This window comes from Phalacrocorax aristotelis, chromosome 7 (assembly GCF_949628215.1).
Source record: "Phalacrocorax aristotelis chromosome 7, bGulAri2.1, whole genome shotgun sequence".
Classification (NCBI taxonomy): Eukaryota; Metazoa; Chordata; class Aves; order Suliformes; family Phalacrocoracidae; genus Phalacrocorax; species Phalacrocorax aristotelis.
In genome coordinates this window covers 39,006,561-39,023,681 of record NC_134282.1, presented here as the reverse complement: position 1 = coordinate 39,023,681, position 17,121 = coordinate 39,006,561, and the positions used below count along the sequence as shown (strand labels likewise).

General features: G+C 37.3%; 1 protein-coding gene across 3 annotated transcripts in view; it reads left to right on the top strand.

Annotated features, from left to right (window-relative positions):
• Nucleotides 1–16,686, top strand: part of CHRFAM7A (CHRNA7 (exons 5-10) and FAM7A (exons A-E) fusion) — a 53,137-nt gene extending 36,451 nt beyond the window's left edge. For 2 of the 3 annotated variants that reach the window (XM_075100210.1, XM_075100211.1), the window contains exons 4-10: nucleotides 280–389; nucleotides 5,815–5,894; nucleotides 7,125–7,292; nucleotides 7,636–7,830; nucleotides 9,153–9,239; nucleotides 10,348–10,457; nucleotides 12,567–16,686. In XM_075100210.1, the coding sequence (XP_074956311.1) occupies nucleotides 280–389; nucleotides 5,815–5,894; nucleotides 7,125–7,292; nucleotides 7,636–7,830; nucleotides 9,153–9,239; nucleotides 10,348–10,457; nucleotides 12,567–13,085 (1,269 nt within the window). In that variant the 3' untranslated portion in view covers nucleotides 13,086–16,686. The other variant, XM_075100213.1, reaches the window with a different exon arrangement.
• Nucleotides 16,687–17,121: the final 435 nt, after the last annotated feature.

The following is a 17,121-nucleotide window of genomic DNA, read 5'->3' as shown; positions in this document are numbered from 1 at the left end:
TATCCCAAATTAGCACCTGAGATAGCATGAAAAATAAAATACAAGCACCCCAAATATTCTTTTATAGGCTGTTACATGCACTGCAGTGTGAATTGAAAATGAGATTTTTATGCTTTCCACTGTGCCTAATTCACCCTTTCCAAACATTTCACTGCCTGAATCTAAATAATATCTCTTTAAGAAGAGAACATCTATTGTTTCAGGCTATCCAGTCCCTAGAGAACTACAGTAAATCAGTGGATGAGATGACCTAACTTACTTTTTGCGTGTGTGTCTTAGTACTGGACAGATCATTATCTACAGTGGAACGTGTCTGAATACCCAGGAGTGAAGAATGTTCGTTTTCCTGATGGACTGATTTGGAAGCCAGATATTCTTCTCTATAACAGGTAGACACACCTTTTTCATGTGGGGAAGGAGAGAAGGTCAGAGAATTATAGAATCACAGAATAGCCCAGGTTGGAAGGGACCTCAAAAGATCAACTGCTCCAACCTTTTGTAGGGGGCCTAGATGAGATTATGTAGCACCCTGTCCAATTGCAATGATATGGCAAGGCAAATGACATAATCATCTCATCAAAATGCCTAGGTTTTGAAATACTTCTCCAAAACTTTCTAGGTTTTTGCAGTACTGGAAGATTACCAGTCTCCTGTTTACAACAGAAGGTCATATTTGTAAACAACATCATCCTCCCTACCACCAATTCTAGTTAAGTTTTTTGAGATTATTAGAAAACTAAACTTTTTTGGCTGTGTTTGATGGCACAGGCAGGGACAATTTCCTCTTAGAGTATTTGTTTTGTCTAAATGTTTACTGGTGAATTCAAATCTGACTTTTGACTTCTTGTCTGCTTTTAGTTTGGGTTCCACTAGAGGCAGAATAGGTAAATGCCAGTAGGTACGTTTGCATTTTCCCATGTCCAGTTTCGGTGTCACTTTTTCTTCCTGCTACAAAAATAGCTAGAATATTTTCTGCTCTCCTCTTCAAACTATCTGTTCTGAGTTGGGTTTATTTCAGGGACAGATTGCCATCAGTCCACTGCAGAACCTTTGGCTGACATTGAGAGGTTCTTTGGCTTCACCAATATATGGTAGTTGCCATTGTGGAATTTATTTAGTTTGAAAAGGTAAAGCACTGAGAGGTTTCTGTTCTTTAACAATTTGCCTTCTTTTGCAGTTATTGTGGGCTTGTGTGCTGTTCCCCAGGTGCCGGAAAGACCTTACATCTGCTTTGTCCATGTTGCACTGGCCCTTTTGTGGTAGCCAGGGTACCTCGTAATTTTTTTGCCCCTGCAGATGACATGAACCTTTTGTCTTCCTTTTGGCTTTTTTCCTCTGTTTCTCTGCCATATGTCTACTAAGAAGACAACCCTGCTGTGTTTATCAACCTGATTCACTCTACCCACTTCAGGAGCTGCTTTTTGTTGCAACAAGGCCTAGAGAATAACTGTACTGAATATGTCAGCTGCAGTTATGCTCCCTTTTGCCTTTTGATTATCACTTTTATGATCAATGGCACTGTCACAGGTGTTGTTGAATTGTAATGATGCGATAACAGCACCCAGTGACAGCATTTGTCAGCCACTTAGTACTTCTCTCTAGGGCCTACATTACTGCTTTGCCTACAGCAGGTTGCAATGCGTCTCTCAAAGGTACAATTAATACCAAATAATTTGAGGTGATATCCACTAGAGTTCACCATATTTATGGTAACCAAGATTACTTCTTGTTTCTGGTTTAAGTATGGCAATTAGCACTTCGGTTGCCCATACACCAGCCTAAAAATCCTTTCAAATGCTCTGTACACAAAATGGAGCAGCATGCAACTCGGACAGGTATTTTTGCAACATTGATCTTGTTTAATATATTTTTCAATGCAAATTTGTTATCTTGGGCATTTAGTCCTAGCTACCTTGATTCTGTAAATGACAGCGTTCTTGGGAGAATCTGACAAATCACGCATTCGTTTCAATTCTTTTGCTGAATAACATACTGTGTATGCCATAAAATTGGTACTCTACAACAGCAGTTTAGAGGTTTCCAAAAGAATTAATTATGACAATATTCTTCCTCACATGTATCACATACCTGAGAGAGACTTTCAGTGTATCTGAGGATTTATGTATACCCAAAATGGAAGGGTAATTTTTTTAGAAATTAGTAATATTAATACATACATGCTAACTGCAGCTCAAGTGCATTACAGAATGAGAAGGGTAACTTAATGACCCGAAAAACTGAAACCACTAGTTTTCTGTTAATATATATTTTTCAATCTTGGGATTGTTATCTATGGCATGGTCATGAAGTAATTATTCTACAGTGTTCCTATTTCGAAAACATATTTAATACAAAATCTTATTCAGAGTTTAGTCAGAAAGCAAAGCTGTTTAAGACAAATTCTTATTCCTGTATGAAATTGCATTGGGAATGTTATGATGTTCTCTTACAATGACATGGTATTTTGAGACAGATGCTTTCAATTTTTATACACTTCACTAGCAACAGTTAGAAAGCAAAGACTAGCAGTTACAAAGAAATTAATGAACTATAAATCCATTTTTCGTTTTAGTAAATGCATGTTTCATTATGTCTTGAGTCCTTACGCATCTTGCTGCAGCCTAGTACAGAGAAAATTGTGGCAGCTGTATTAAATTTTACCACCAGCCTATTGTGGAGAGAACAGGGCCAGTTCATCTGTAGTTTTTCTGAGGGAAGAAAATCTTGGCCTATGTAAAAATTCCAGGATTGAATATATTAGTGTCATGTATGGTTCCCTTCCACTTTATTAGTTTTACTAGACTTATTAGAAGTGCTCATTTCTGGTGGGATTATTTTCCAAATGGCCATATAGTGTTCAGTACTTCATGGAATAACAAAAATTCTGGTAGTTATGTCTCATTTTAACAGTTTCATTTTTCCCATTTTACAAACCAGAGATTCTGCAGATAGGTCCCAGTGGGATTATATCTGCTAGGTACAGCTTTGTCATCTCAATATACTGCAGTCAATATCTGCTTTCAAGTGGTTATACCCTGAAGAAGAAGTGTAGCAGAACTGGTTTTCTATCGTTACATTTGAGCACAAAATCTCATCAAGAAAAGGCTTAACTATTTGGTGCATTCCCAGTTGAAGCACTGCATTTCAAAAAACAATTAGCAGCGCAGTGTAGAAAAGCACATATGCTCCTTTTTCAGAAAAAAAAAAATAATATTTGAGTCGGAGTACCTCTAGATATTCTTTTAAGAATGTGTCTTATGAAAGGCAAAGTCACATGGCGATGAAACCTAGGTTCCTTTGATCACTTGTGTCCTTTTGAAAATTTTATTTTTCCCAATTGCCAGAAACAGCAGCAAGGTCTTAGAAGGAACCCTCTGGTGCTTAACTGCCCTCCACTCAAGGGGAAGAGAACAGAATCTAGCCTAGGATGCTAAGAATGTGAATTCTAGTCATTAATTTCCACTTTACAAGTCATTTGCGTGGCATGGATATTTTTACATCCCAAATTTGACTACTTGTTTGAGTTTCATCATGTAGCCCTTACTGATTTCAAGTCAAAGCAACTACTTGTCTACGTCTAATATAGACACTTGTTACAAGACTTTAAGTCTGGTTTTCTAAGGAAACAAGACTTATGCACATGTGTGCGTGCACAGCTGTGTGAATGTTCGTGTATGATCTTTGTTGCTGCCCCTTTCCCCAATATCCTGAATCCATTTCTGCCAAATTCAGCAGCGCAATCAGTAGAGATCTTAGCAGTACCAGTTTCCTACAAATGTCATGAAAACAGGTAGCCAAGGCAAGAAGAGAGAACAGTGCTCCAACTGGAAGAGGAGCTGCAACATGAACTCAGAGAATCCATCCATGAGCTGTGAAGCCAAAGGAGAGTGGCCTACATTAGTTCAACTGCCATAGAATTTAATTGCCTTTTCCCCTCAAAGTGCTAGAATCTATTCAAGCTACATACACAATATTTAGACTTTTCTGCTTGTCTTCAGAGTTCAGATTAAATAGTTGCAAAGATTTTTCAACACTGTGAGCCTTCTGCTCACCACAGGAAAATGTGCAACTCCAGATGGGCAAGTAATTATTTGGATTTAGCTTTTTCTTGTCTGCATATTTCACAGACCAGCCCAGATATATTTAAAATGTAATTTCTTCAAATATGTAAGGGGAAAATAAAATGCAAAGTTAACAATGACTAAAAAAATGATTGTTTTATTTTAGCTTCTGAGATATTAAATTTGCATCAAAGTAGGTAAAAATTTGAAGTCCTCTTTTTTAAAAAACAACATGGGTTTCCTGCTGGAAAAATATACAATTTATTATACTTTATTTTCTGCTAGAATTATGAATATTGCACTTTCTCCCCATCTCAGATTCTCACTGTATTTTTCTGATGATGTTTTAGAAGGTGATTAGAAAATGATGAGCTACTAAGCCACTAATAGGCAAAGAGACATCAGAGACTTCTCACGGAGAACTCATCCTAGAGACAACACAAGTTTTTAGATCAGCAAAGCACAGACTGCAGCAAGAAGCCAGACCCTGAGGCTCGTGCGACCTCCTCTGCACTGCCCCAGAGCGGCTGATGCTGTATTTGCCTTGTGTGCCAACCCACCTCCACAAGGTGCCTTTTTGGAAATGACAAACAATACAACAAAGTACAGTAGCCTATGTCTCATTTTGCTTATCCCCTGCACAAATGAAAGCCCGAGAAAGGAGCCTATGTCTACAATCAGGGCCAACAGCCTTCAGATGTGAACTCAAGACAGCAGCTCCTGAAATAATTTTGAGATGCAAAGATCATTCGTTGCCAGCACCTTCCCAGTATGTTCTGTGCAATTTAATCTAGGCACTAATTTCATTAACTATTACAATTTCTTGAATACTTAGGTACCAGACTTTAAAGGAGGTATAAGATCAGAATCTGTAATACTTTATCACAAAACCTACAGTAGTAGTAAATGGGAACTGTGAAATACGGCACAGTACTAAATGAGCAAGGCTAAGTGAATAGTGATCTAAGTCAGCAAACTTACTAAACTTTTCATAGGACGGAGTCTTTATTTCCTCATCTAAATATTTGAAAATAGGTTGTTTCCCATCTAGAAGTTTTTAAAATTTTAATGCCTAGTAAATTCCTGGGTCATAGTGTCAGATGTAGTTGAGATACTCCTTGGCAGTAGCTGCCAATTCATAATTTGAAGCACTTTCCAAGTAACATTACAGTTCTTTTCTAGAGACTTCTAAGAACAGCACACCAGGGCAGTCCTGGCCAGCACCACTACACTGACACCTCTAATAGGGTTTCTTTTTTTTGCTGAACCCAGTTTGTCAGTTCTGAAGTAGATAATGAAGGCTAGAGCTGCATTAAACAGTCTTATGCATGACATGAACATTTTTCACCCATGCAAAGGGGTAGGATGAGACACTGGAGTATCTATCTCCTCAGTATTCATTAGCTGCTGTTAATGTAGACAGCAACAGAACAGATTTCTTTGTACAGTTGGTTGAGAAGATTTTAAAAGTGCTTACTTTCCAAGTGGAAATCAATAGCACCAAGGCACTATAAGAAATACAGCGGAATAGGTGAGCAGCTAGAATGAGGTGGCCCACTTTCACTTACAGTTGTTAATCAGTAACAAATCTAGTACTATCAGGCCAGTCACTCTGAAGCCCAGAGAACTGGTGACAGGAGAAAAGCTGTCAAGTTTTGGGGGAGAAATAATCCTTTTATGAAGAACGGATTAATTTCAGATATTCTTCAGCCAGTAAAAGCATATAACTCATTTTGTTTCTTCCCTATTCTAGTGCTGATGAAAGATTTGATGCTACATTTCACACTAATGTTTTAGTCAATTCTTCGGGTCATTGCCAATATCTGCCACCAGGTAGGCTGTTTTCATGTCACAGATTTTGATAACTCAGACTACTTATGTATAGTGTAGTTTCAAATTTTACATGAATTCTCTGATATTTATCTAGATAACATCATCTGATAGATTTAAGCCCAGATGCATCATGAATTACATGGTTAACATATGAAAGCCACCATACAAGATTTTTTTTATTGCCATTATGTAAATTCTGAGAAGATAAAAAATAAAACCCCTTAATATGAAAAGATTTTTTATTAAAGCCATGGTAATGCTTCTTAAAAAGTTAATTAATTAATTTAGCTCTTTCTTCTATTAATACTTTACAATAAGATGCTTAGTAACATCTTGGATATACCTTCTATTTGAAATGATTCACTGGATGTTTCATTAAACAACTTTTAGTCTGAAACAACTTTTAGTCTGTGTTTGATATTTATTTGCTAGAAATATATCACTGACTCTCTGGATGTATATCAGTGGAGTACTGTGTCTGTTTCCAAATTCAATGAGCATAATTCTTAGAATTAACTCTTCGTAGAATCTGAATTTTAGAAATTACAGCAATAGAGCCAAGTGTTTTCCAGACAAATTAGTTTTTCCATCTAAGATCCCCAGAGGACTTCAGGGGTTTGCCTGTTGTTCTTTTGATTTAAGATGTTCCATCTGGTGGGTGTTTTTAGATTCAATTCAGAAAGCTGCTAAATCACAAAATCACAGGTTGGAAGGGACCTCAGGGATCATCTAGTCCAACCTTTCTGGGAAGAGCAAATGACAGGACCTGACTCAACAAGTGAAAAATAAGCAGCTAGCTTTCCTGAGTAAATCAAGATCATGTAAATCTAATAAGACAGTGAATAATCTTTTGGGTTTTCTTATTTTATTAAGTAAGAGAAATAGGAGAAACAGATTGCATATTCTGCATAATTTCTTTCTGAAATACAGTATCTAGAAATCTAAGCTCTTCTCTAAACATTTTCCTACTATGTGCCCAAATGGAAATGTAGTTCAAAAAATAGTTTATTTTTTGTATCGATATACTAATGGTGGAGTTATTTCCTTTTTCCATGACTGACTTTTGCTATTTACATGTCAAGACACACTAAGATTAAATATATAAATATTAAATATTTACAAGTCAAAACCAGAGGGTGCAATGTAGAACAAGGTCTGGTTAAAAAATCTACATGAAATTTTGTGGAACAAGCATTTAAATTAAGCATTCTTGTTTAAAATCCAATCTAGGCATATTTAAAAGCTCATGCTACATAGATGTGCGCTGGTTTCCATTTGATGTTCAGAAGTGTAACCTGAAGTTTGGATCTTGGACTTATGGAGGCTGGTCCTTGGACTTACAAATGCAAGAAGCAGATATATCTGGCTATATTTCAAATGGAGAGTGGGATTTAGTAGGTAAGCTCTTGAATTCTTATTTACACTGTGAACTTGCAGACATGTCTCCACTGCTGAAATGGATGGAATAATGATTGGGAAATTAAGAGAGAAGTTAAACGAATAAATGACCTAGCTAGTGGCATTTGAAACTCTGAGAACAGATATGAGATGAAAATCAACACAAAGAAAGTAGGTGACAAAATTGCTGCTTGAATTCAGTAAGTATCTTTTATCTGTCTTTATTATCTGATAAGAATGACTTAAGTGGGAATTAAGCTTGTCCTTTTTAAAAATAATCACTACATAATATACAGTTTATTCACATTAATTTCTGGTTTTCTTCCTTTTCCCTTCTACACAGGAGTTCCTGGGAAAAGAACTGAGAGTTTTTATGAATGTTGTAAAGAACCCTACCCAGATGTAACATTCACAGTAACTATGAGACGTAGAACACTCTATTACGGACTCAATCTTCTTATTCCATGTGTACTGATATCGGCACTTGCTTTGTTAGTTTTTCTGCTTCCAGCAGACTCAGGAGAAAAGATCTCACTAGGTAAATCCTTAACAGGATATTGTAAATATGGCCAAACCAAAAGAGGTTGTCCTTTTTGAAATTTTTTAAACAGTCTTAGTAAGCAAGGAGGAATACCTTGTGTCCCCTGTTCTGGCTCATGAGCTATTTTTACTGTTTGAAGCTGTGTGGTTTAACCCTTGCTCTCAGCTTAGGGTACACTGAAGTTGTTAAATGGGAGAAATTCCAGCTAATCAAGCAGAAGCATGACAATTCCTGACTACCTTCCTTAAGAAGCAGGGTTTCATTTTTTGATGTTTATTTGCTGAAGAAAATTCCCACATTCCCTGAGTAAAGCTTAAGCTTACAAATACACATTTGAACACTTTATAATGGAATTCTTACTATTTCCTTCTAATTAAGAATTGTATTAAGAGCCTAAAGTGCCTTCTCAGAAAGATTGATTCTAACTGCTACTATTCTAATTTTTATAGCAAGTTTTAACTAAAGTATTGGTTTGGGAAACAAATCTGATGACAGTAAGTACTTGATCCTTAAGATGGAGGTTAAATATGTAATGAAACTTTTTGCCCCATACAAAACTGCAAATGCACTGGCTTATGCTAAGTGAACATAACTGTTAAAAGGTAGAAACAAAATTGACATTTCTGCAGAACATAGCTGAATTGTGTAGTAGCCTCCCTAATCAAGAAGTCCCTCCCCATATTTTAAGATGAACTCTTTTTTCCTAAATCCTTTTCTACCTGACAATGACTCCTTATTGTTTAAGACTAGTCCTGAGAAAAGAGCTAAGCCTTGTTCCAGAAAGATGGGAACTCATCACTGAGCAGCAGAAATCAAACTCCAAAAATCAACAGTAAAGACTGCTTGGGCATAGCCATGTGCAGAACTCAACAGCTAATATCAAAAGATATCAATGTCTGTCCAGGACAGCAAATCTGTTTTTCAGGAATATTATGCATTACACCACCTGTAGTCTCCACACCAATTAATCAAGTGTCATATGCTCAAATACTCAAAATCACACCATGTTTCTAAAGCAAACAACCAGCAAGAATTACTTTGATTTACCTCAGCTAATTAGCACATGGCAATAAAAGCTGAACAGCTACAAGGATCTAAAAATATATATTAGTACTAGTATATGGTACAGTTTGGCAGCACTGCTAACCTGAACTTGAGGTAGTAGAAGAAAGGACAGGAGTACCGCTAATGTGCTGGTGCGAAGGTAACAGTGTAAATGCATCTTGTAAAGAGCACTCTTTCAGATTAATTTTCTGCTTCTTACTGCCTTGTAATTACAAGCTACTGATCTAATTTCATACTTCATGTTTATCTTTCAGGTATAACGGTTTTATTGTCTCTCACTGTCTTCATGTTACTTGTGGCTGAAATTATGCCAGCAACATCTGATTCTGTGCCCTTAATTGGTAAGCTAACTACCACTTTTATTCACTTTTATTTTTGGTCAACAGAGGTACAGTGACTTTGCATGAAGGCCAGCAGTAAGGCAACTTACCACCTGTACAATGGCCTACTGCAGTTGAATTAGAAAAATGTTGGCAATTGATGAGAGGCTCTGGTGGGTGCAATCCCTTATACAACTTCCATACTCTCTGCTCTGAGCAAAATAGAGAACTTATGTATATTTTGTGAAAGTGTAAGGGAGTCAGTTTTCCATGGAAGAAGTTGTTGCAGTTTCAACACTATTTGCCAGACATTAGGAATACAGAGCTAAACATGATTAAATCTTCCTATTGTAATTGCTCAAACAGAAAAAGAAACTTTCCAAAAGAAGTACTAGCCAGTTTCTACAATACTGGTGAAAGAAAATTAGAGGACAAATTTTTAAGGTTGCTTGGAAAAGGCAGGTGCTCAGTTCCACAAAGACAATTACTAAAGGCTGGCTATCCTCTAAATAACGGCTGCTCTTTCTGCTTTTGAGAAATCTTTCACAAGTACCTAAAGTAGCATGTGTAGCAAAAATGATCTGAGGGCTGGAGCACCTCTCCTATGAGGACAGGCTGAGAGAGTTGGGGTTGTTCAGCCTGGAGAAGAAAAGGCTCCAGGGAGACCTTATTGCGACCTTCCAGTACTTAAACGGGACTATAGGAAGGATGGGGGCAAGCTCTTTAGCAAGGCCCGTTGTGACAGGACAAGGGGTAATGGTTTTAAACTGAAGGAGGTTAGATTTAGACTGGACATAAAGAAAAAAATTTTCAAGATGACAGTGGTAAAACACTGGAACAGGTTACCCAGAGAGGTTGTGGAGGCCCCATCCCTAGAAACATTCAAGCTCGGGTTGGATGGGGCTCCGAGCAACCCGATATAGTTGAAGATGTCCCTGCTCACTGCAGGGGAGTTGGACTAGATGACCTGTAAAGGTCCCTTCCAACCCAAACCATTCTATGATTCTTTGATCACTACACTGGAAAAAGAGCTTAACACAGTGTATGCATGTATATAAACTTCCCTTATAATAGCTACAAAGCAGTATCAATGAAAGTATATTGCTGTAATTATCTGTTTATTTTGCAGCTCAGTATTTTGCCAGCACTATGTTCATTGTTGGTCTTTCTGTTGTTGTCACTGTGATTGTTCTACAATACCATCATCATGATCCAGATGGGGGGAAAATGCCTAAATGGGTAAGGTTTGATTTTCATTCCCCATTGCTTAAATGGCAGATCAGGGATGTGATAGAGTAGGTAGTGGCCCATGTTTACTTCTTACTGCTAAAAACATATAAACCCTTCCTAAACATTTTGTTCTGAGAAGTAGCTTCACCAGAACTGAGACATCCAGATACCTTTCATGTTGCTGGCTTCTTAGAGAGTGTGTGCATGTGAGAGAGAGAACGACTATACTTCAACTTTCTTCCGTATTCAGAATCTCCTTCAAAACAGCTAGAAGCACTCAGTATTTTATTAAAACCTAAATATATAAATGACGGTGATTTTCAAATAAGTTGCAGATGTTAGAAGTGAAACAGGTAGAAGGAGAGAGTAAGGGGCTGATAGAGATTATAAATGCATTAAATACACTAGCCTCAAGGTGCAACTGTGCAGCTACTACGTATTTAGCTACTGTGCATAGAGAAACATCAATAGCCTAAAAAGCACTTCTTAAAGATACCTGTTGCAGTGGAAGTGAAGCTTGCTCTGAAAATCCTTACCTTTACATCTCTGGGCAAGAACATCTGTAAAATGCAAAGAAAAGTATTTTTCTAAGCACAAAAGACTTTATAATGTACTTCTAAGAGTGGTTGTTTTTACAGAGGACATTACACTGATACTGAGTTCCTAAATATTGATAAGTATCATCAGCTAACTGTCCACTCTTCGTGACTTCCCCCAGCTCATGGCAGCACCAGGCATTACTGAAGATGGAAAGACCTTTCTGTCTTTTTCCTCTCTAGAACAATGAGTTATTATTATCCCTACTAGCCAAAAAGAATGTGCATACAGCAGTGCCCTATGGACAAGGGATAGTAAAATATTCCATGGCCTATTCTGGGGTGGTGACTTTAAAATAAATTTCAATGCAGAGAATAAAAGGTATATATCTTTAGACGCATATTTGATGACCTAAAGGAGACAAAAGTTTAGTACTGAGCCAAACATCCTCAGAAAACAGAGTACTTGAGGTTGAGGAGTGAGCTTTAATGTTGAGAAGATGAAGTCCATTAAACATTATTTGGATACTGGTGGATTTTGGATAAGGCCCTCAGTTAATGGAATATTATCCTTCTTAGTGAAGCTTGATAGTGTCAATAGAGTAACAGGGCAAGATCTGTCTCTGGTTGGTATGTTTGCCTGGATATAATATCTAGTCTGAGTGGCAATCCACAGTCAGAATAAATGGACCAAATCTAATATTAATTACACTGTAAGATTTACATATTATATGAGACAATAATATTTTATTAGTGCTCTGGAAAAAAAAACACTGGAATGAGCTCTTAAAATGTGATTGAAATAAATTACAAAAGCTTGCATCTGAACTGGAACAGTCTCTGGTTTGACTGCGTTTTCTGTAAAGCTGGATTAAGGCAAAGTGGAAAACAATAAAACGATACACTGATTAAATTTGCAAAGTACTTAAGTACTTTTTTTTTTTTTCAACTCAAAGTAATTTTTGCATCTTTTCTCCATGCCATATCCAGATCTGTTTTCTAAAATCTGCAATCAACTGTCATAAAGCAACATGAGAACAGAGCCAAAACATTGTAAAGCCTGCTGGTCCAGTCCAGTATAGCACTTGTTTTAGCAGCTCCCTCCAAACAGTAATGTCACGTGAATTTAATATTAGAGTTCAAATATGGGTGAAAGAACTATCATTTGTTGACTACAATCTAAAGCAGTGGTATTAAGGCTATTAAAAACTAGCTCTCGTCCAGTAAGTGGGTTTGGTTTTGTTTTGTTCTTTAATTTGTGGTTTCTACTGAAGGTGGAAAAGGCTGCCATACTGCTGTTCAAGTGTAAGGAAAAATCAACACTGCAGAGACTCCCATCTGAGGAGGGGGGACTCCCAATAGTGATAGTCAGCCTGAGGCAATCAACAGCACTGCTAGAATAAGAAAGCAGCCTCAGTGACTTGCAAATTAATTAGTTGGAAAACTCTGGCACTATTTTCTAGAACTCCTGTGCAGACTAAGCAGAGACCAGGGACCAGACACTCAGACTACAGAAACACCAACAGACCCCAAAAGCAGTGGCTGTGTGAAGAGATGGTTATTCTAAAAAATTTTATTTCAGACAAGAATCATCCTTCTCAACTGGTGTGCTTGGTTCCTGAGGATGAAAAGGCCAGGGGAAGATAAAGTGCGTCCTGCCTGTCAACATAAACGGCGTCGATGTAGCCTATCAAGTGTGGAGATGAACACTGTGAGTGGACAGCAATCCAGTAATGGGAATATGCTATACATTGGGTTTAGGGGACTGGAAGGGGTTCACTGCACACCTACCACTGATTCAGGGGTGATCTGTGGGAGGATGACCTGCTCACCAACAGATGAAGAAAACCTGCTGCACAGTGGCCACCCCTCTGAAGGTGACCCAGATTTGGCTAAGATCTTGGAAGAGGTCAGGTACATTGCCAACCGATTCAGAGACCAGGATGAAGAAGAAGCTGTCTGCAATGAATGGAAGTTTGCAGCCTCTGTAGTGGATCGGCTCTGCTTGATGGCTTTTTCAGTCTTCACAATCATTTGTACAATTGGTATTTTAATGTCAGCACCAAACTTTGTAGAGGCTGTGTCTAAAGATTTTGCTTAACTCCTAACTACAATCTGATTCTCTGAAGTATGGTATGTAGCAAATAAGAGTGTGATTTTTGTTTGATTGCTTGTTTTTAATGAGTATACTGCTTCTCATTGTCTGCTTGCTTTTACCCCCCTCTCTGGTCCTGAGTTCCTTTCAGAAGAGTGGCACCATTTCAGAAGGGAAGCCAAGGATTTCTCACTGGGCTGCCTGCATGCAGCTCCTCTGAGCACTCTTCTGTAAGAGATGCAAAGTGGCTGTGAGTCCCTTCAGACTGACAGGGTATTGCACCACTGTCTCTTAAAAATTTTTGAAATGGCTATTACAAAATAAGTTAGGTGATGCCAGAAAAGTCACTTCTTCCAGTCTTTATTATAAAAGATAGAAGGTAGTCCATCTTAACTCTTTGAATGAGTGGTTGTATACACTTATGTTTAGGAGAGGATTAAATACAAATAGATGGAAGCTCAAACAGCAGAGGGAAAGGGAGAAATAGGTTGCTGAAAAGCTTCTTACTGAGTTGTGGTATGTAGCTCTCCAGCTCACTCATAACCAGTCAGACCCGTAATTCCTTCCATACATTTTACATGAGCATATGTGACTTTACAGGATTCTGAATTTGTCTGAGACACCAGAAACTTAAAAGTTAAGATGATACACCACATAACTTGCCCTTCTGTATTTTTCTGGATTTGACCTAGAAGTTTGGCCTGAATTCTTAAACAGGCTTCACAGTAATTTTTGCAGTGTTTACTACTACTTCGTTCTCCCCAGAAAGACACTCTTTCAACTAATGACTTTTTCAACTATCAAAAAGAAAATGAAGGATTTATGACGCCTTTATCCTCACTTGTTTAAAAAAAATAATAAAAAATACACACACTTGTCTCTTTACTATTAATCGGATTCCAATGTGGAAAAAGTAACTTAGTGTTAAGCATAAATGAAGAATCTAAAGCAAAAACAAGCTATTAAATCCTGAAACCAAGGTTTTAATTTAAAAATTAAAAGTTTGATCTGTTGTATGCTTAGCCTTTTATAGACCTCCTCCTGTTGAGTCACCATAATGTGTCTTTATAAGAAAACTGCACCTTTTCTGCTTAGTTTATAATCTGAAAAGCACTAATGAATAATAAAGCTTTCTTGGGTCTGATATGAACCATGAACTATATAAATATGTATTTATATATACATACTGCATATATGTCCAAGGAAAAGATAAGACTTAAATACAAATTCTCTTCAGTTTTGCAAAGGCAAAACTAATAGCTCATCACTTTACGTGATTTCTGACTCTGAAATTCTCCCATCAAAATACGCTTAGTTGTCATGTGACTTTGATGTCTTGAAGAGGGCTGAGCTGAAAATACTAGGACATGAAACTTTGTGTGTACAAAACAGCTGAGAATTAGTCTCTTGCTGGCACAGCAGTATTCCTGACCAGTGACATTAGTAAAAGATGTGGGGGACGATTACTTTAGCATGAACTGCTGGCTTTATCCTACAGAATCGTGACTTTTTGGCTGAGGTCTTCAGAGACACAAATGGAGGCCTGTTGTTGTACCATGTTTTTACTGTGAAATAAACTGAAGGCCTCAGTTTATCTCTTAAGCTGGATTAAAATAAAGTGACTGAAATGCTTATTCTCCCTAGGTGACAGTTTCCCTTTCAGAGTCTGCTCCCCTGAAAACAGGAGAATCAAATTTCATGTAAACCAAGCCCAGAGTCACCACAGGTACAGTCCATCACCTGAGTGAATACCTTGCTCAAGGTGTTCTCTTCATGTCAGAGAAAAGGGCAGGAGGAGTGAAAGGAAGGCAGGATATTTCTCACAGTTTGTGAATTCTGTCTTCCTGAAGGTTCATTCAGAATTTCACACTACAAAGACATGAGCAAAGCATTCAAAGCTCATTCAGAGCTCATCTTGAAACCATGACTCAGTTATCTGTGAAGAAGTTATATTTTCAGGAACAATTACTAAGAATTAGCCATGCAGTAATTCCTCCAAATAGTTTCTAGTTTGTAGACTCCATATGAATAGGAAACTATGAGTCCAAAATCTGAAATGTGAGTTTTGTTCATTTGTGAATAACTATCATGTGGCATGTGCTGCTCTTCTGAGTAATGTTTCTAGTCTAGGCTTCCTGATGCGAATGTTGATCTGCATTGGTATTTTTTCCTTCTGCAAGTATCCCTAGGTAGAATGTTCCATTTAGTGTTTGTAAAGTTTTGGGGTCCTCTTGGAGAATAATTTTTCATTAAGACTTTTGGGCACTACCTTGTACAATGGGAAACAACTACTGCAATTATAATACATGACACATGTAATATAGGAAGCATGACAGCACCCCTCTCTTCACCAGAACCCATTTACAGTATCTGTAGAAATAATCTTGCTAAATACAGGAGTTCTTTACAGAAGGATGGAGAAAGCAATTTGCAATTTGACAGTAAACTTCATTATCATTATGACAGACATGCCTACGCTTAAAAAATGGAGACTGGTATTTGGCCTTTAGTGAAGTCCCGCCAAAGTCTGTAACACTGAGTTTGTAATACTGTCAAAGTTTGTAATACTGTCCGCGAATACCTCGTGTTAGACACAGTAGCTGTAAGACACCAGCATCAAGCCTACGCTACTGCCTTTATCATTGGCAGAGTAAATGAAAATGCACCAAGGGGCAAGTGAATCCTAATTTTCCTACTGTTCCCAGACTGTTAACATTGGGTAATAAGATTATTATGCATTTAAAATTTAACAGCGACAACTTCTCAGTTACATTCTTTTGCGTCTATGACTTAAATTTTCCCATAACTGAGCTGAGCAAAACTGGTATGTTTCTTGTCCAGTTGTGTGCGTCCTGAAAAATTTGTGTATGCACTAAACAATATTTTGATCTAAATGCTGGGAAAGATATTTATTTACAATTCTGGGCATAGAGATGGAAATTAAATACTGTATACAGTATGTGTATATAATATTAAAGACTACATATGGTGGATGATAAGGATCTGTTATAATCTTAAGAGTCCAGAGTATAAGTGGTTCACCATAACTAAGCTATGACTGTCTGACAAATTCAAAAGCTCACTGTAGAGCTCAGCTGTCATGTACAATACTATGTGTGAACAATGTATATTACTTTTCTGTTTTTATATTGAATTGTATTGAATATTTAAAAGGCTTTTTAATATTTTAAAAAAATTATTTAAGTGTTAACACCAAAAAAGTTCCAAACGTAAAATTTTAAATGGTTAGTTTTAAATACAGATAAATTATTTAAACAGTATTTAAAATATTAAATTATTTTATATAGGAATTGATAATACTATGTAAGACTTTTTTTAAAGGTTTCTTTAAATTCTCTTTACATTCTCTCTAGCTGAAGGATGTAATCTCAGTTCACCTGTGACAATTCAACTTTTCACCTTCTTTAACAAGAAAAGAAGGTAAGCCAAAGTCCCAGATTTTTTCCTTTTGTTGTACTATTTTTTACATTAAGAAACATTGCATAAAGGGCATTAGAAAGAGATGTTACATCTGTCAGGTCCCAATTGTCATATACGCAATTCAATACCTTTTCAGGCCAGTACAAATAAAAGATTTAGATTAAGAGACTTTTGATTCTTTCTCATTTTGCTAAGACGGAAATAAACTCAAGCGGTAGAAAAAATGAATAGCCATGAAAAAAAGAAAAATGTCTTTGGATATGTAGGAGATCAACTGGAAGAAGCAATTTAACACCAAGGCTAACTTGTAACCCGCTGAAACAAAGAACTGTTTGAACTATGTGTGCTTTGCAAAACAGAATCTGGCAGTCAGCAGAGGGAGCTCAGAGATGAGGAGGCATTTGTTTTACAACTATATCCTCGGAGAAGGACTGAGAGACTGATAAAAGGGAACCTCCCACCTCAGCTGCCTGATAAAGTGTGAAGTCAATCAAAACTGCGGTAACTTGGGGAAAGGTAAAGGCAGCAGGAGGAGATCACGACCACCGACTTAATTCAGGACTGAGAAAACTTGTCCCCCCTGCTTCTTCATAAGGAACAT